Source organism: Camelus dromedarius, chromosome 11 (assembly GCF_036321535.1).
Source record: "Camelus dromedarius isolate mCamDro1 chromosome 11, mCamDro1.pat, whole genome shotgun sequence".
Lineage (NCBI taxonomy): Eukaryota > Metazoa > Chordata > Mammalia > Artiodactyla > Camelidae > Camelus > Camelus dromedarius.
In genome coordinates, this window is record NC_087446.1 from 14,475,096 (window position 1) to 14,494,854 (window position 19,759).

Genomic DNA, 19,759 nt, shown 5'->3' on the forward strand with positions numbered 1-19,759 from the left:
ATGTAATGAAATAAAACGGAAAATGATTTCATTCCTGTTTCTATCAGATTCACCAGTCCCGTTAACCAGTTCTTCGTTTCCCTTCTGCTCTGCTTAGTCCTTGCCACTGAGGAAATCCAGCTGTTTTCAAAGAACACAGTCTGGGTTGTGTTTCAGCCAGTCTTGCCATCCTGATGTAAATCCCATCAATTGCAGGTCCTCACATCCTCCTCCACTGAGCAGGGGAATTACTTCCCAACACTGGAGTTCCTGTAAAGATAACACAGGCAGAGAAACTGCGTCTCACCTGAGGATTTCTAGCAGCGAGGACTCCAGGAGGTAGCCAGCATGGACCAGGATAATCAAATGCTTTCCAATTCCTCAAATTAAAAAAAATCTATAAGAAAAGGAGCTTGCTGTTGGACCTGCTGGAGGAGAAGATCAAATAGTTAAATAAAACAAACGCATTAGTGCTTATTCATCTGGCCATAGAGAGAACTCCTATAATTTCAACCTCAGCGGGGTACACGTCCCTGGATTTCAGTGTAAGAATGTGTTTGTTAAACAGTGTTGCTCTGGTGGGGAGGGTAAGCTCAGTGGTAGAGTGTGTGCTTAGCATGCATGAGGTCCTGGTTTCAATCCCCAGTACCTCCATTAAAAAATATAAACAAATAAACCTAATTACCTTCCCCCTCTTCCCCCCAAAATAGCCTTGCTCTAATAAGCTCAGAACGTACGTAGAATAACTCTGTCCGAACCTGCCCCTATTAGCTCTGTCTACGCACTTTCTCCTTTCTCCTCTCTGCAGAGAATAGGCAGGTTTTTCAGAATCATTGCCCTGCCTCTAGGAAGAGTGGGATTTAACCTAACAGCCTTCAGTATTTCCGAAGAGAGTTCCTAGTCATTTCTGAGTGACGTTTTGCACCAGAAAGCTTTTCCTAGGGTCTAGCTAAATCCCGGCTGTGAACGTTTTAGTCCTTTCCCTGTTCTGTTCGTTGCTGAGCGATGTTTCCCTATCATGCTTAGAAACTCTTTGTTTGCCCTTCTTTGGCAAGAGGGCAGAATCTGCAATGAGGAGAAACTACTGAAAGTTGCATCTGTTTTTCTCCAGTGAGTTAGGAATCTGTGAATGCCAATTTTGGTGGTTGTTAAGAATTCTGGAATCCCAACGAATTCCACATACGTGGAGGGGACTCCCTGGAGACCTAATTACAATATTCACTTGTAATTAGTTTGTCGAGGCGTCTCCTCTTGTTGGGGTTTATACCAACATAAAATGGTCTTATTTCCCCCACTCCCTGCTCTCAACTGTATTCTGTTGAATCCTACTTTCCTGCGGGGAAGCGAGTTCCGTAGCAACATCTAATTTCCTGTCATTTTCAATTATTCGTATAGTCTCATTGGGGTATTTAAGACCTAGTCTTGCTCATTTAAAAAAAAGATTAATCTCAAACTTGATTCAAAGTGTATTCTCCCTCCTCCTCAGTTCTTTGGAGAGAGAGTGTGAGAGTGAGTGTGTGTGTGTGTGTGTGTGTGTGTGTGTGTGCGTGCGCGCGCGCGCGCGTGCGCGCACACGCGTGCGGGCATCACGCATGCGCTCCCACAAGTGCTCTGGTTCTGAGAAACCTTTCCTTCTCTCTTGTAGGACCTCGCTTCTCTGGAGTTGGGGGCTGAGGGGAAGCAGGCAGGAGGCTGAGGGCTTTTTACAGGACTGTTAGAATGTCTGGGGTGGGCTGGCCTCAGGCCACTCTCACCTTTCTGATGGGGTGGTCTCTGTTGGAATGTTCTCTGCATACTGTTATGTGTAGTTTTCTCCAGGAAGGACCATTTCCTCCACCTTCACCCCTGCAGATAATGCTTCCTGCCTTTCCACGGCCTTGTCAGTGCTCACAGCATCATCCTTTCCTCCAGGTGGGGCACATCAGGCTATGGGCAGCCCTCACGCACCTGCCCTTTAGTGCTTCCTCATCAGGGGCGATAGGAGCCCCTGGACTGTTCTTCTGTCTCCTGAAAACTAACCAGAACTGGACAGGGTGGGGCTTCTCCATCTTCCTACCTGGCACACCATATCATGTCCCTTGGAAATTTCTAGATTTCACTGGGCATCAGGCTCCATGTTCTCATGAACCTCAAGTTCCAGAGGACACCTGTCAAGGGTCCCCTGGGTCCCCCATAGCACGCCATACTCCTGGGCTCCTGGACGCTTTCCCAGGGACCACGTCTCTACTGCTCCACTCCGGTGGCAGCGCCAGGGAGGCAGATGGTCCCGCCGCTCAGCAAGTGTCCAGATGGGAATGGTGATGCCAGACCCTACTTCTCACAGGTGCCTGCAGTCCTTATCAATGATTCTTGTGGCTCAAACTGCTCTCCTCCCTTAGGGAAGGAGGAAGAACCTTCCCTTCCCCTCAAACACTGTCCTCCCCCCAAAACCTGCACATCTGACTCCCAGTTAGACTGCGGGTGAGGTTTGGGAGTAGGGTGGGAAGGGTGGTACTAGATGAGTCTGTTGGTGGTAGAGCCATTTCTGTTGCCTCCTGGCAAGCCCTGCAGGGAGATGCTGGCAGCAACTGCTGGGAGCTTTCTCTGGGGTGCAGAGTACTCACGTGACATCAGGTGTGAGCCAGAGCAGAGTTTTAGGATGCTGGGATGTGATGCCTGCTACATCCGTGTTATGACATGTACCCTTAGATGGACATGTAAAGATATGCGGGTGTATGTCCTGGGCCCTAAAAGGATCAGGACACCCCTCTGCATTCTTCTGTACACCGTTCACAAAAAGCCCATAACCCATTATAAGTACAGCGGAGGGTAACACCTTTCAACTTTTCCCGTGACTGCCGTTTTAATTTTTCCAATTTTTCCAAATGCCACATTTCAAAAAAATAAGTGGGTGCCCCTGCACTGCTGGTGCCCCGCGCACTGCCTCCCAGTCTTCCCGAGAAGGTTAAATGAGAGAACAAATATGAAAAGCACTTTATGTGGTCTACAAATACATGCTAGTATCATGATTCCATGATTGTATATGAGATTTCCTACGTGTAAGTACACACACCTACAAGCCTTCCTTTAATTTGGTATGTGAAATGAAGCTGGTGTCTGGAAGAAATTTTTTACTTCATTGGTGTGTATTAATCATTAAGACTATAGCCAGTCTTGAGCCAGACTGACTGGGTTTCAAGCATGGCACCATGATTTTAGGCAAATAGCTTAATTTCCTTGAGCCTTAATGTTCTCGCCTGTAAAATGGGGATCTACCACCTGGAGCTGTTGTGAGAATCAAATGGGTTAAGTTATATAAAAATACTTAACTTTAAAAAAGTTTCTGGCACACAGTAAGTTCTCAGAGATGAGTGATTACTATATACCTGTATTAACTACATAGAAAAATGGGAAATGTCTTATTTTTTCTGTATTTGGGATATTTTTAATAGAAATTAAATGGATAAAACTAGCCTTTACTAGCCTTTTAAAAATTCAACTGCATTTTTACCTTAAATGGTTACCCAGGTTATGGGGGTCAGAGCAGTGTGAGAAATCTCTGGATGTGATCGGAGTCAGACTTAACGTGTTCAGGGAGCCCCAGTGCACTGCACTGGCCGTTAACTCACAGAGCAGGCTAGTGGGCTGCTCAGGCAGGACAGACAAGTGGGAACAAATGAGTCTACACATGACCATTTGTGATGCTGGAGATTCATTATTAAGTAACAGGTAGTTATGGATGGTCCTCAGCTTAACGATGATTCGACTTCATGATGGTGTGAAAGTGGAATGCATTCTGCAGAAACCGCACTTTGAACTCTAATCTTTTTTTTCAAGCTAGTGTGATAGGCTGTCTCATTTTCTCTCATGACACTGCGCAGGGGCAGGAAGCCGCAGCTCCCAGCCAGCCACCCGATTGCCAGGGACAACCAATGGACCTATGATCATTGTATAGGCATACAGCCGTTCTGTTTTTCACTTTCAGTTCAGCAGTCCATAAATTACATGAGCTACTCAACATTATTACAGAATAGACTTTGTTTTAGATGATTTTTGACCAACTGTGAGTGTGCCGAGCACATTTAAGGTAGGCTAGGCTAAGCCATGATGTTCGGGAGGCTAGGTGTATTAAAGGCATTTTCAACTGACGGTAGGTTTACCGGGAGGTAAGCCCACTGTAAGTGGAGGAAGATTTGTGTAAATCTTTTTCCCACCTGAACGCACGCTTGTCTTTTTTCTGCTGCTTCCTGCTGGCTACGTTTGGCTCCCCTTTGAAATGCTGCACATTTGCAGATTGATATTGAACAGAAAAGTTTGACCTAACGATTCTTTTCAAATGGCTTCTCAATATTTCATGTATTGTTTCAGCCTCATTGCTTTCTACCTTCTGACGGCGCTCAGCCCTTATTAGCTCTATTGGCTTCATCAACTCAATTTGATTTCATTGAATTTTCTGGAACCAGAGGCAGACCGTGTATGTTTTTATTTCCTTGCATCCTTTCTATTTTTAATCTTCCCATTTTCAGCTTTCTCCCAAATTCATCACATATGCTAAGTCTTAGCAGTCTTGATCTACTCAGCAAATATTTGAAAGGGTTGTAATTTTTTGTTATCAACAGTCAAATTTAAACAAGGCTAATCTTGTTCTAATTTGGTTTATCATAAGCCCTAGTCTTGGTACTTAGAGAAAACAAATGTTAATTTCTGGGGTTTTATTTTTCAGTGTATGTTATTTCCTTATGCTTTATGTACTACAATTAATTAAAAAAAAAAAAAACTACAGATAATTTGGGGTAGTAGGAACCACATTTGGACCTGAAGCTTAACCAGAAAGCATTCTGGTAAGAGCACATGGAAGTAAGCAGAGGGTTAGGGGGTGGGGATCCGCTTGTGAGCCTGCTCTTGTTACTGCCTTATTTCCCGCTTTTACTCCCTGGGGGGCATTTCTGAAAGCCCCCCACTTCTGTAGCTGCCACAGCCCCGAGGGGCAGCTGCTGCCTGTGCACCAGCTCCTGGGCTGGCTGAGGTGAAGGATGGATTATGTAGACTGCGGGGCAGAGCACCAGCTTTCTGTGTATGTATCATGTGTCTTTGCTGACTGCAGGGGCAGAACTTGTGGCGAGTGGCCGGGGAGGGCAGTGGGGCAGTGCTACATGTAACTGCCGAGCATGTCATGAGAAGTTTTCTGAAACCCCGATTTCACTTTCAGAATACGTATCTTAATCAGAATCCAAGTTGGGATTCTGGCTCCTTAAGCGATAGCTTGCAAAAGCACATGTCCTTGTTTTGCACTTTCTACTGGCCCCACATGGTATCAGGGGCTCTGGTCCCTGCTCATGGTTGCTGGTTGCTGTTAAAAGCATTTTTAAAAAATTGTTTGTTTGAAGTATAATCAGGTTACAATGTTGTGTCAATTTCTGGTGTACAGCATAATATTTCAATCATACATGTATGTTTTTAAACTCACCTTTCTTTCTGTCAGGAAACCTGCAGATTCTACCTGGCCAGCAAGGCTCAGCTTAAGTTGTGCCTCCTCCAGGAAGCTCTCCCTGATTACCCCAGTCTAGGGTCGCCTCTCAATAGCCTAAACCAGGCGCCAGCTCTCTGCTGCCTGTGGGCCCATGGCCTGTTTTTGCAATCCAAATTTTATTAGAATGTAGCTACGCTCATGCATTTACGTATTGCCTATGGCCGTTTTCAAGATCCAGTGGCAGAAGTGAGCTGTTTTGATAGAGACTGAGCCTAAAATATTTACTTTTTGGCCTTCTAGAGAAAAAGTTCGCTGACCTCTCTCCTAAACTTCGAGGGCTTAATGTGTGCACCTCTCAGCATGATGTGCATTAAATGCTCCTATTTTACAGTTTGCAAAATTTTCACTTTTAAATTTAGCATAGTCTTCCAGCATTTTCCAGACATTTTGCTCAACGAACAAATAATCTGAAAATTCCATTTGGCGATTAGGGTGAGTTCCCCACAAGGGACAAAGAGGGACCCACAGCCTATTTTATTTTCAAGAGACAACATCCATTTATTATTGTTGATTGCAGAAAAGGGTCTCAGAGCACAGCTTTGTATCTAAACCAATTCCGTCCAACTCCGAACTCTCCACTTGTTACTGATCTCATCTTCAGAACATAAATCTTGTCAAATGTCCATAAGGCTATGTGAAGCTGTAACTTACATCATTTACACAAAAGTTTAAAGTGACACACATGCAAAACTAAAAGGTTAGCATTTACCATAAGAAGTAACACTTACCGGGATCATCCTTTTGGACACTCAGGCGTCCCGCTTTCCAGGAATCTGATTTGCATAGGTATGAAGATGAGAAAACACTCAACTCAGCGACCCAAAGCTAGATTCATTCATTTCTCTTCTTTCCTGTCTAGTGGTCAGCCCATCCCCAGGGTGGAGTACACGGAGGAAGAAACGAAAACTTGGGGCGTTGTATTCCGCGAGCTCTCCAAACTCTACCCAACTCACGCTTGCCGGGAGTATTTGAAAAACTTCCCTTTGCTGACTAAATTCTGTGGCTACAGGGAAGACAACGTGCCCCAGCTGGAAGACGTCTCAGCTTTTCTGAAAGGTAAGCTTCCCATGGGCTGTCTCTTTCTAGCCGACATCCTTAGGGGCCTTCCCAGGACACACGGGGCAGTAATTGCTCTTTTTCCAAATAAGGAAGAACTCCCTTTGACTTAAGCAGAGGCGCAGTGCACCATCAGTTACCTGGGCCCCTGCAGGAAGCAGAGGGGAGACAGACCCGGCTGTTTGCCTGGCCGAGGCCTTGGTGAGGTCTTTCTGATAGGCTGTTTTATATGGCGAACCCCAAAGGATATTGGCAAGCCCAACTTCGAGCAGCTTTTTTCTGATGCAGGAACGACTCTGCTGGGCCACCTAGGTATGGAATGACCTCAAAGATGACTTTTTATTTGCTTTGTTAAAAGTTAGGGACTGGATGAAGAAATATCATGGATCATGTTGAACGCTGGTGACTTCCCTCTGGGGGAGTCAGTCAGTTAATCAAATCCCTATTTTTAAGTATAAATTGTGTGCCAGGGACTGTTAGAATGACAAGTCTGAGGAGGCCTGAGAACAGGGCTATTTCCATCCAGGTACCAAAAATCCCAGGATGGACTTGTTTTATATGTTCAATTGGTTTTTGTCTTTAAAAATCATTTCTAACCATTCTGAGGTGCTCCCCTAATGAGCTGAGGTTTTCAGGATGGGAGCCTTTACGATACTGGTGTCAGAGAGAAGAAAAACCCTCCTGTTGTAAATTTTCTGGGCCTTCGTAGGCAGCCCTTAATGGGGTTAGCACTATAGGGGGATTCCATAGATTTTATTGCATTCTGCTTATTTTGGTTTTTCCTCTTTCCACAAACCAATAGAAGATGTACTGCTTTAGTGTACCTCTTCAAATTGCGGTAATTAGTATAATTGTTTTCATAATATCACAGAAAACAACAAGATGAGATGAAGGATTGGATGGTATTGACAATAGCAAGCTTTAGTGTGAACTGATTCTGTAATATGTGGTAGGCATCACTTTATTTATTTATCTATATTTTTAGCAGCATCCTTGAGGTATAGTTTACATAATATAAAATCTACCCACTGCAATTGTACAATTGAGTGATACTAGCAAATTTATAGAGTTGTGTAACCATCACCAAAATCCAGTTTTATGACATTTCCATCACTGCAGAAAGTTTTTTTTTTTTGTCCTCTTTATAATCAACCGTTGCTCCCACCCCTAACCCTGGGCAACCACCAATCTGCTTTCTGTCTATAGATTTTCCTTATCTGAACATTTCATGTACACAGAATCATAAAATATGTGGTCTTTTGCATCTGACATCTTCTTTTTAATTTATTTTTTTATTGATGCAACATTAGTTTAGAACATTATATAAGTTCCATGTGTACAATCTGTATTTCTACTTCTGTGCATACTACAGCAAGCTCACCGCCAAAAATGTAATTAGCATCACTTTGGATTACAATCTTCTGCATATTTGAGCTTTCCTATCCTAATTTGGCTTCTGAATTTAAATCCTTAAAATTTTTTTCACCTTTCTTTCCATTTTAATGAACGTGTCTTGTTCCCCTGGAAACCATCATTCGTGACTGTATATTCGTCATCAGAAGCCACAGACGTGATAGCTGTTAACAGTATATTTCATTCAATTGTCAAGAGTTTTAGGACCTTGGTTACTTTGCCTCTGGGACATCCTTTTACATAACAGGAAGCCCTGCTTGGGCCGTCAAGTCCTATTGGGTTAATATTTAGCTGGCTCTTTCTGTTGCCTCTTTAGAAAGGTCTGGCTTTACAGTGAGGCCGGTGGCTGGATACCTGAGTCCTCGAGACTTTCTGGCAGGACTGGCCTACAGAGTGTTCCACTGTACTCAGTACGTCCGCCATGGCTCGGACCCCCTCTACACCCCGGAACCGTGAGTACCCACACTGGAAACGGGGGCTGGGCAGGGACCACCACCCTGGGAAGCGGTCAGAGCTCACTTTACTTGAAAGTAAATTGGGCCCAGGAACCCTAAACTCCACTGAGGTTATCCCTGCGCTTAGGATGCTGTTTTGCCTGGATAGTCTTGTGAGTAATGGGCTGCCAAGGTCCTCACTGGGGAGCAGAGAGCCCGTGGAGGTTCAGGCAGTTAAAGCAGCTGCTGGCAGCGGAAGTGGGCAGGGATTAGAGCCGAGTCCCTGAAGCCCCCTCCTCTTCCCATGAGGACATGAGGCTCATGGACCAGGTAGGTCCCTGCAGGGTCACTACATTGTTTTTTTCGCTCCTTTCAGCTTCCCGGAGAGTGTTTTCAGGGTAAACAAAGGTTACTTACAGGACTCCAGACATTTGGAAAAGAAATGCTTCTTAAAGTGGAGTGAGTGCTCAGAGGAGCGTTGTCAGAGAGAGAAAGGCAATCTCTAAATCTGGCACAGAGAGTGTACAAATGGCCCTATTTACAAATAGCAGGCACTTTGTTAGTTCCCTTTGAATAACTGGCCCTCCTGAGACCTGCACTAGCATGCCAACAGGTATGCAGAGAGAGAGAGAGGGCAAAGAAATGAGATTTTAGCCACAGAAGTCTATAAAATTTGGGGGATAATGTGTTACATTTTTACCAAAGTACTTTCAGCCAATTCATTCAGCAAACATTTATGTGCAATGCTAGCAGGGAGGTGCAGTGGATTCAGAGATGAATAAAATATAGCAGCTGTCTTTTTTTTTTTTTTTATATAAAGCCATTCACATCCTGGCAGGGGAGATAGGAACATAAATAATTATGAAAGAGCGTGGTTAGGGCTGTCATGGGGGTGTGTACAGAGGGTTAGGGGAGCAAAGGGAGGGAGCAGTCCCCAAAGGCTTTTCAGAGAGTGTATAAAATGAGTGGGGGTCTAGAAGAGTGGATAGGAATTTTTTTTTTTTTTTTTTGGATAAATCAAGGTGGGGAGGGAAGGAAAAGCTTTCAAGTCAAAGAAGTCAAAAAAAAAAAAAAAAAAAAAAACCAGAGTAAAGATGTGAGGCACGAAAGCGGCATAAATGAGCAAGGCTTGTTACATGAGAGTGGCCAGAGCACAGGTATGTGTTAGGGGTGAAATGATTCTTCTGTCCACAGTGTAAATAGTCTTTTGTCAAAACAGGACATTTGGGTGTAATTCTGTGGGGAGCAGGGAGCTATCCAAGGTGCTTAAGCATGATCGGGTAATTATGTCTGAGACAAAGATGATGGGGTGGGGGCTGGGGGCTGGGGAAGTGTGAAGAATGAACTAGCTAGAAAGCCAGCAGGGGCTCCCATTCCAGTGAAGGAGTGTAGTTTATAAGGCATTGAACTGGAAAAGGTTAGTGGGATAGGACAAGAGGTCACCTCTGTGCAAAACATCACCAAGGTGGAATTAACAATATTTGGTGACTATCACAAGGATGGGGAGACCAGAGGGTCTCTGAGGCAATGCTAAGGTTTTTAGACTGAGGGGCCTAAGTGGGTAGCCTTTTCTAATAATAATTGAAAACACTGGAGGGAGACTAGGCTTGGAGGGAAGAGGGAAGTAGAGAGGGAGAAAAGAGGATTTGGGTTGGGAGCGTCTTGTCTTGGAGGTGCCCATGGATGGGACCTCCTGAGGTTGAGAAGCCCTTGGTAGTTAGAAATAAGGGCTGAGAGGTCAGGAGTGAACTACAGTTCCTGCTATAGATTTGAGTGTTTTCTTCTTCTGTGTTCCTCTGACAATACAGACAAGAGGAAGCTACGTCAGAGCGAGTTTCCCAGGAAACTTGGGGTTTGCTAACTTGGGGTTGTTTTTCTAGGCTCTTTTTTGGGTGGGTTTTACATCATTCATTTGTTTTTTAGATTATTGTTGTGCTTTTATGAGTTGGTAATAGAAGTACATGATGCAGCATCCAGAGCTTACAGAAGGGCATACTTTTCCAGCCTCTTCTGTTCCCTCAGCACCTACTACATCCTCCCCAGGGGCCACCACTGCTCCCAGTGTCCACCGTATCCTTCCAGAATACACTGTGCAGAGACAATTTTTTATAAAGATCCTTCTACTGCTTATGTATTGCAAAGTCCTAAGTCCCTTCCCAGCCACACGCTGTAGTTTGAAGCTATGAAACATTAGACCAGGGGTGCTGTTTCCCGCCCGAGCACTTTCACAGGCATTGTCTTTGAAATGCAATTCCATTTCCTCAATTGAGAACCAACCAGAAGGCAGCTTCTCCAATTTGTGAAGTTCACCTTGGCTCCTGTGCTTGGTACTTGTCCTCTGTTTCCACATAACCACCTCCAATTGCTGAACTGTTGTCAGGGAGGCAGGGCTAATGAGACAAAGGTGAGCCCTGAAGACTCAGGTAGAAATGAGAGTGAAAGCAGCAAAAATACATTATCTGAAAAAAGAATTTGATTTCCCTTTTCTGTTTGGGTAGAACATATTTTGCTCTCACAGCTCGCAATACGTGCTGGATTTTAAACCTGACTTGTTTCTACAGTTTATGTTTTAAAACTCTGGCTTCTCTAAACTGGCCAGGTAATGGGACTTGAATTTAAAAAGTAGATTGGGTTGGTTTCCTGGGGAGTTTTCTGGCCTGGAGGACAGTAGGGGAATTCCTGGAGAATCAGTGACTCCTGATTTTCCTGGTGGAAAGAGTTGCTTTTCCGTGTGTTTCTACCTGGATTGAAAGGTCACTGATTCTGCTCTAAGTGAGGCCATATTCCTGCTCTGTCTCCCTCTGCCCGAGCACTGCCCCAGGTAGCCATGCCGCTCTTCCTTGCCCCATAGCTACATACTTTGATTAGCTGTGATCGCAAGCAACTTTGTCGCTAATCGAGTATTGAAGTTTGCAAATGATTTCCTTTAAAAAAATCAGTGGGTCAAACCCAAGGTTATTCCAGTAATAGCATCCCTGTCACTCCGTGGAATGAGAGGGAAAGAAGCAATGCTCCAAATTACGTGGGTGTGTGAGCATCGCCCTGTATGTGGATGGTGGCAGAAAAGCAGTATGAGAGGCCCCACCATCTCCTGCTCTCCTCTTTACTCTCTGAGAAGGCTGGTGTGGCTCCTGCGCCCTCTGGCCACCTCATCTTTTAGAACAGGGTTTCTCAACCTTGCACTATTGATATTTTGAGTCAGATAACTCCTCGTTGTGGGAGGCTCTCCTGTGCACTGTAAGGCGTTTAGCAACAGCCCTGGCCTCTACCCGCTAGATGTCAAGAGGACGCTCCCACCCCTGCCAGATGTGATAACCAAAGATGTCACCAGACGTTGCCAAGTGTCCCCGGGGGGGGGGCCATCTCCCCCAGTGAGAGCCACTGTTTGAGAAGATGAAACTTGACAGGTCACGTTAACATCGCTGCTCTGTCTGCCAGTTATTGTACCCCTTCCTTTTAGAAGCAACCTGTAGACTTGGCTTCCTTTCTGAACCAGTGTAGTGTTCCCCTGTTTAGCTTCTATTGGTTCCCTCTTTCCTATTGGGAAAAATGTCTGATCTCATCAAATCATGGGTTCTGCCTCCCTGCCCGTCCAAAGCCTTCTGCTGAAGCCACACTGGACTTCTCACCACCCCCATGAGCCTGCTGCTTCAGGCCTCCATCCTTCTGCACGGGTGGTTCATTTGGCCCGGACTGACTCTTGTGAAATCATTTTAAGTCTCAGGATTAAAGTCCAGTCCAGGCAGAGCAAGACGTTGCTGTAGCACCTTGCCTTACTTCTATTTTAGCGCTTAGGACACTGTGTGGTTTATTTGTTCATGTGTCAGTCTCCTTCATAGGACTGTGATTAACTCAAGGCCAGCTGGCAAAGGGAAAACAGGAACAGGAATATCCAGACTGAGGTTGGAGTGGATCTCCAAACCTGGCTTAGAAAGTGAAAACTGAGTCCAAAGTGGGCTGAAGCCATGAGCGCCACTGCCTCCGGGAGGTGCCAGGTTTGAGACGTACTTAGAGCCCGAGCCTCAGTCTGAGGTCGGGGGAGTGAGGGAGCACAGGGCAAGTCCTGGCTACCCGCTGTGTGGTGTTAGTGCCTCCTCCTGCAGGGCTGCAGCCCCGTACTGGTGAGTGCCCTCCACTCCCTCCCACAGCTTTACTCCGATTTCAGGAACTGATACTGGACACCCCTCCATAGAAGAGGCATTTTAATTTTTATTATCTTTTTTATTGAAGTATCGTTGGTGTATAATTTTATGTCAATTTCTGGTATACAGCATAATGTTTTAGTCCTATATATATGTGGAAATATTCCTTTTCATCTTCTTTTTCATTATAGGTTACTACAAGATACTGAATATAGTTCCCTGTGCTCTACAGTAGAAACTTGTTTATCTATTTCATATACAGTAGTGTGTGTCTGCAAATCTTGAACTCCCAACTTATCCCTCCTCTTTCCCCTATTGGTAACCATATGTTTGTTTTCTATGTCTGAGTCTGTTTCTGTTTTGAAAATAAGTCCATTTGCGTCATTTTTTAAAGATTCCACATGTGAATGACATCATTGGTATTTTTCTTTCTTTCTGGCTTACTTAGTTTAGTCTGACAGTTTCTAGGTCCATCCATGTTGCTGCAAGTGGCATTATTTTATTCTTTTTTATGGCTGAGTAGTATTCCATTGTATATACATTCCACAACTTCTTTTTTTAATTAAAATTTTTTTTTTAAGAATTTTTTTGGGGGGTTAATTAGGTTTATTTATTTTTTTATTTTTAATGGAGGTAGTGGGAATTGAACCCAGGACCTTGTGCATGCTAAGCATGCACTCTACTGCTTGAGCTATACTCTGCTCCCACAACTTCTTTGTAATAAACAATTTTTATATATTTAATGTCTTCAGGCAAAATCATTAACCATTAATGGTGGAATTTTCAGACATGAGCTAAAACCCTGAGGACGGGTCAGTTGGACCAGAATAGTCTTCTCTTCACATCACACCCAGGAGGGGCAACCTATTCTGTTCATCTGTTTTGCTTTGGGGATGAAGATCATTTCAAAAAAAAAAAAAAAAAAAAGGGATTGTTCACTGTGGACCTGAAAGAGAGGAGGGAAAGGAAATGTGAAAGTTGTCCGCACCTCCTCCTTATTAAAATGAGAGAAAGAGAAGGAGAGAGTGAGGGACAGAAAGAAAAAGAGAGAGACCCAAGAGCACTTCACTTGGGGCTGAAAAAACATTTCCCCCTGCTTTGGGTAATAAACCCCGAATATTGTCTTACTCTAAAGGCAGGAAAGCCCATTGCCCTCTCTTAAAAGCAATGTCAGTCTGTGATGTGTTCTAAGTTATACCTGAGCTACTGAAATATGACGTTAAGAAGATACATCTTGCTGAGTATACTTCAATTAAAAAAAGAGACAAAGATACACCACGAGCTTGGAAAGTACAGGTGGAGGTCCTTGCAGACTGTCCTGAAGTGAGTGGGTCCTCCTCCCCGAGGGAGGAGAGTAGATCAGAGACGCAGGAACATCTCTGGATTTGTCTCTAGAAGATTCTTGCTGCAGAGGCGCGGTGGAGATCCAGTTTAGGAAGGAAACCCCTGGCACACTGGGAAGATAAGCGAGTTGGAGGAGCTATCTCTCCCTCACTCTCTAGTCTCGATTGGCCTGGTCTGATCTCTGACGTCAGCCTTCCGGTTTTCCGAAGGTGCTTTGGATTTTCAGCTGTCGTATTTCTCATATTTATCCCACTCCCCCTAGTTTTGCTTTAGTTGGTTTGGCTTTTCTTCTCTGGGCATTTCCTTCTAGGGGATCTGTTGTGTCTATTCTTTGTATTTCCCACAGACCTGTTGAGTGTGTTTTGTGCAAGGTGCATGTTGAATACTTGCTAACTGAATTTGCATGTGCGCGTGTACCCGTGTATACGATTTTCCATTTTATCTGCAGTCCCGAAGGCCAGTGGTAGCTTATAAAGGCAGAGCTCTTTAACAAGAAATACAGTTTAATAAAACCAGATTCTCCTGGGGCCAAATCGCATGCTTTTTCTTCAGAAGCTGTGTGCACAGACTGAAGTCTTGGAAATGAAGGAGGGTAAGGCCAGGAAAACCTATTTTCTAAGGTATTATAATCCAGTCTTGTTCTCTCCAGAACAGGCCGCCACCACCGCCCCTCCCCACTTCCCCCGCCCCAGCTAGATTTCTGGATGGAGAGCAGAGGTGGCCAGACCCCTCATGGTTCTGTACCTTTGGAACATAAAACATCACCCGGGGCAGTGTTGAAATACTTATCAGTAGCACAACCCTCTTACCCACTGTGCGTTGCTCAGGGAGACAAAACCAGGAATTTTCAATATAAACATACAGCCTTCAACATCATTTCTTGGACGTCAAGCCAGTGCAGTATCTGTCTTTCCAGAAGAGCTGTTGCCAAAGTAATAGTGTAGTTGTGCACCAGAAATCCCTTTTGAAAAATGTTTTAATAAGAATGTTTAAAAATATTCTTTCTACTTTATTTTTCCGATGTTACGCTTGATAATGCTAGTAACAAAAATGTCCTTGGTGCAACATAGTATAAGCTTAATCAGTCAGGGAGTTCCAGATTCAGGGCTGCATTGGGATGGTTGATGATTCAGCACGTATGGTTGTGGATCTGTCTTCTGCTCTTTCCTGCTGTGTCACTTTTCAAACCAAAGAGCAAACTTTCACCATTAGGAAATAATTCATGGCACCACTGACTCATCTTGCAGCATTTATTGCCATAATACAACTGAATGCATTTGCGTGAAGGAAAATCTTTCTTGTCACAATTGAACAGTTTAAGGGCAATTAATGTTATTTTAAAATATAACTGTTTTAAAGTTTAAAAAAAGGTTTTTGCAGTCAGGTGATTTTTTCCTTAGAGTTGCTGCTGTGATTCAATTTTACAAGAAAAATCAAAGTGAATTATTTCTGATGTTATTTTTCATGTTTTGAAGTTAAGTAACTGAATTTTATGCTTAACCTTTGCTTGTTAGGACAGAACCCTCTCAAAAACTGGCGATGACATTTATTTCCTTTTCTTGTGGCTCTGACATTCATCCTCATTTGTTAAGTAATCCATATCAGCAGGTGAAGACACAGGCTTTTAAATTTATAAGAAAAGTTGGCTGCCCCCTCTCTCGAACAGATGCCTTTCTCTCGATCTGTAATGAGACGGAAGATAGGCCATTTCTTTCCCAACTTTCCCTCCTTGCTGCCATCTGAGAGATTCTGGGTCTGGAAATTTGTCTGATGTAAGTAAGCCCTGACAGTCATTGGGCTTTACTGAAGTCAAGTCTGAGCAGGGTCTTACTGCAGAGCAGGGGAGATAAGCCAGAACTTTATAGAGTTGAACCTCATTCCTATGAGCTCTTGTGTAGCTTAAAATTACTCTTTCCCACAGATCACCCTGATCCCTGCCAAGCATGGTGCCAAGCTTCCTGCCTGGCCAACTGGCTTCCTCCGCAGGGCTGCCATCATTTTTGCTGTTCCGGACAGCAGAGCAGCATCATACCGGCGATTCTCAGAAAATGGCATGTTCTCAGAAAGCCGATCCCATCTGGCCTCCCTTTCCTGAGCTTTAACCCGGAATTCACACTCCAAGCTTAGCAGCCATCTTCTCCCTCAGAAAATTGGGTTTGACACCCAGGGTCAGTTCAGACGTTAGAGGCTCTAAGACCTGAGAGTATTTTCATCCCTTCCGTCTGCAACATAGGTAATTTCAACAACAATAACAATAGCAGAAGCAATACTACTTTTTTTTTTTTTTTTTTACGTATTAATAGCAATCGTGTAGTTCAGCTTTTGCATGCCGGGTACTACTTTAAGTGTTGTATGTGGATGAATTCACTTAATACTCATAACCCTCAGAGTTGTGAGTTACTATTATTATTCTGGATTTGTGGGTGAGGACATTGAGGCACAGAAATGTTAAGTTAGTTGCTCAAGGTCACACAGCTGGTAAGTGGGGGAGTCAGGATTTGAACTCAGGGAGCTGTGCCAGCGTCTGTGCAGTCATCCACTCTTCTATAGGTAACAGTAACGCTAAACAGGAAAACTCAAAACTTGTATGTGTGCTGAAGTTGAATTGCTTCTTTCTTGGTTTTCTAATTACCAGTTTTGTATAAGATAGTTGAGAGTGACACTTTCTTACTTTAATTTGATGGCCCTGCTTTGCCAGAACCCCAAGGACTGGGTGTGCCTGTTAGATGGTCTGGCTCTGTGCTGTCTCATCCCATGTTTGGTCCAATTACCAGGCCTGGTCAGAGGCCCGCTTTCTTCTTTGATCTTCCCAGGGCCGCGGTTAGCCTGCCCCATTTATCAAGAGGAGGCATCTTTTATTTCAGTGGGAAAAAGAAGGGGCAAGCGCCTCACTGTAGAGCAGTGACGCAGATGGGAGGCTGCTGTCTCCGTGTCCTCGGGCAGAAGGCCCTGAGGACCGTGGGCCCGATGTCCAGGCCCCACTCTCAGCTCTCAGTGTGACTGTTGGCAAACCACTTAACCTCCCTGTGTGAGGGGTGATGAAATACGCTTTGATCTTTGCAGAGGAGAAGTTTTATATAAATACCAAATAGGCTGATACGCCTCGGCACGTCCCAGCGCATCCTCAGTTACAAGGCCACGTTCCCAGACCTGGTCTCCCAGGTGTCCAATCACAATATTGTATCTGGTTTTGTGAGATGCCTCAAAGCAAAAATAATCCCAAAGACTGTAAACTGAGCTTTTTGTCTCAAAAGCTTTGAGCGCTCTTAACAATAGACATCCTATAGAAAAAACCCTACACACAACCCTATACAGTATTTAAAACCTGTGCATTTTGAAACCAAATATGTACCTAAGTGCCTGCTAGAGCCCTGTTGTTCTCTTAGGCTGTTAACAGGAATGACTCAAGATAATGCTTTCAGCTGGGTGAATGTGTACATGTGTATGTGTGTGTGTATACACACACACACACATACACACATATACATATATTTTAACAAATTCAAAGCACAATTCCTTTTTTCCCACTGACTCACTCCCACAAGCGTTGCCTTCCCTGTGCGGTGCCTGTAATCCAGCATCGGCATTCATAAGCACCCACCCCCGAATCACAGTTTGTATCCCCTGGGTGCTGCGTTGTCAGGGAGAAGCTCATGTAGATACCTTCAGGTGTGAAAAATGGAGATGACCGGGAAAAAAATTTTTTTAAGGAATATTTGCCTTTTAAATGACAAGTTCAGAAGAAGTTCAGAGTGACTGAATTTTAGGCAAGGAAGAAGTCACCAATGGTTGTGCGTCTTCACTGCTGTGTAGAGAATGACATTGGTTGACAGGTACAGATGCCACCACGAGAGAGGAGGGAAAAGGCTCTGACGTTCCCCACGCCTGGTCTGTCTGTCTGGTGTCATTCCGTCATGTCTGTGAGGTCAGCAGGTTTTTTTTTTTTTTTTTTTTTTTTTAACCAATGGCAATCCTAGAGTTCAAAGAAGTCAGGGCATTTCCCAATGGTCATACAACTAGAAGACAGCAAAACCAAGATCTAGTCCAGAGCCCTGATGCTACACTGGAAATTAGGAAAACCACGCTTGGGATTCACTTGGGTTTACCTCTGTCTGGTGCAAGAGGGCCCCACCACCTCTGCTTTATTCTGTTGAGTTCACAAAGCAGTTATTAAACATCTGTTGTGTGTCAGGATTGTCTAAGCACCAGGAACCCAAAGAGGAACATGGCATGGCCTCCGTTCTAGAGAAACTTACTGCTGCTTGTTTAAGTGATAAAATATCTTCCAAAAGGGCAACGCTTCATGAAGTCCAATAGACTTAGTGTCAGTATGATTTACTGTGTGATGATATATTACTTGTTTGGAACTTGTATTTCCAATGCATGATCTTATGATGTTGTTTAAGAACTCCATGAGATAGTGTAATTGAAAAATTGTGCTCTACACTGGAGTTTGACACAACATTGTAAAATGACTATAACTCAATTAAAAAAATGTTTAAAAAAAGAAAAAAGAACTCCTGTACCAAGTGGCTACCACGTTGGACGACGCAGATACAAAATATGTCCATCACTGCAGGAAGCCCTGTTGCACGGCACTGCTCTAAGTGCCTTGATTACACAGGAACGTGGGACACGGACTTAGGTCTGACTCCAGACTACATACTTAGAACCATTATGTTACATTGCTTCCTCAAGATCTAGTGAGAATTTAGTGGTTGTGGGGCAGACAGGGAAAGAGCTAAAAATCTCCTGTTTCTTTAAGAAATAAGAACTGTCTGAGATGATGAGGAACTAGGGACCCGAGGACAGTTTCCCATGTAGCCCTTTACTGATACTTGTGAGAACTGGAAACCGTTTCTTTCCCTGGATCAGGAAAGTTAGTACTTGCTGTTTGCCCTCTGATGGAACCATGAGGTGACTTTTGCTAAGAGTTATTCTAGGATTATGTCTTACTTGCTTTTAAGCCTCAGGTCCTAACATAGCACTTGTACTTAATGGGTACACAATCAGTGCTTCTTAAACTAAATTTCAAAAAAAATAACGGTCATGTCTTCTGCTGGTCTCAAAAGAATTGCAGCGAGGAAGAGTAACACTGGTGGCCTTCCTTATGATCCCCAGGGGGAAAAAGGGAAGGTTTCCACCAGGGTAGGGTCCAGGTGCACGGCTTCATAAAAAGAGGGCCACACAGGTATTTCTCTATACTCTTACAGGGACATAAGAGGGAGTGATCATAAGAGCTGCCTACAGTCTTACCTGGGCCAGATTTTACAGTATGCTATTTTCAATCTAAAGAAACTCTGTATATGGCTCCAAAGCGAGCACTCAAAAAAAAAAAAAAAACCCAAAACTTCCCTCAATACCAAATTAATTCCCATTATTGCATCCTTAGTGCAGTGAGAACAAACCAAGTCACCCCCTTTTCAATGTGTCCTGATGTGTCATCCCAGATAACTTGCACTTACCCATAAAATGTTGCATAAAAGCTGGAAACCTACCCCCCTACACACAAAAAAACCCCAAACCCTATTTTGGCTCCCAGCTCACCCTCCTGCTTCTTTTCATCAATGCAAACTCCCCACCCCGCCCCCGCCCCACCTTCCTTGCCTTCTCTTCTTGGTTTAGCTGAAGTGTTGGCTTCTGTGTCACGCAGAACAAACAAAATCCATGGAAATCGGGCTTCAAAGACCGATGTGCTGATTTGGGATGGGAGGCAAACGTTGAGTTCACACTCATTGCTTCTCAAAAGCTTTAATTTACAGCAAAAATAAAAAAGTTGTTCAACACGAAGCACGAGGCATCAGCTTTGAAGACTGATAAAGGGGGAAGAATGCCAGACTCATTCTGAATTTGAACTTAACCACTGGCACCCTTCTTTCCCA

The 19,759-nt window shown here is 44.1% G+C and overlaps 1 protein-coding gene across 1 annotated transcript in view; it reads left to right on the top strand.

Moving 5' to 3' along the window:
- TPH2 (tryptophan hydroxylase 2) overlaps positions 1 to 19,759 on the top strand; it is an 83,334-nt gene that overhangs the window by 23,206 nt on the left and 40,369 nt on the right. Inside the window, exons 6-7 of the mRNA XM_010988215.3 lie at positions 6,348 to 6,544; positions 8,274 to 8,409. Coding sequence (XP_010986517.2) covers positions 6,348 to 6,544; positions 8,274 to 8,409 — 333 coding nt within the window. The remainder of the gene's footprint in view (positions 1 to 6,347; positions 6,545 to 8,273; positions 8,410 to 19,759) is intronic.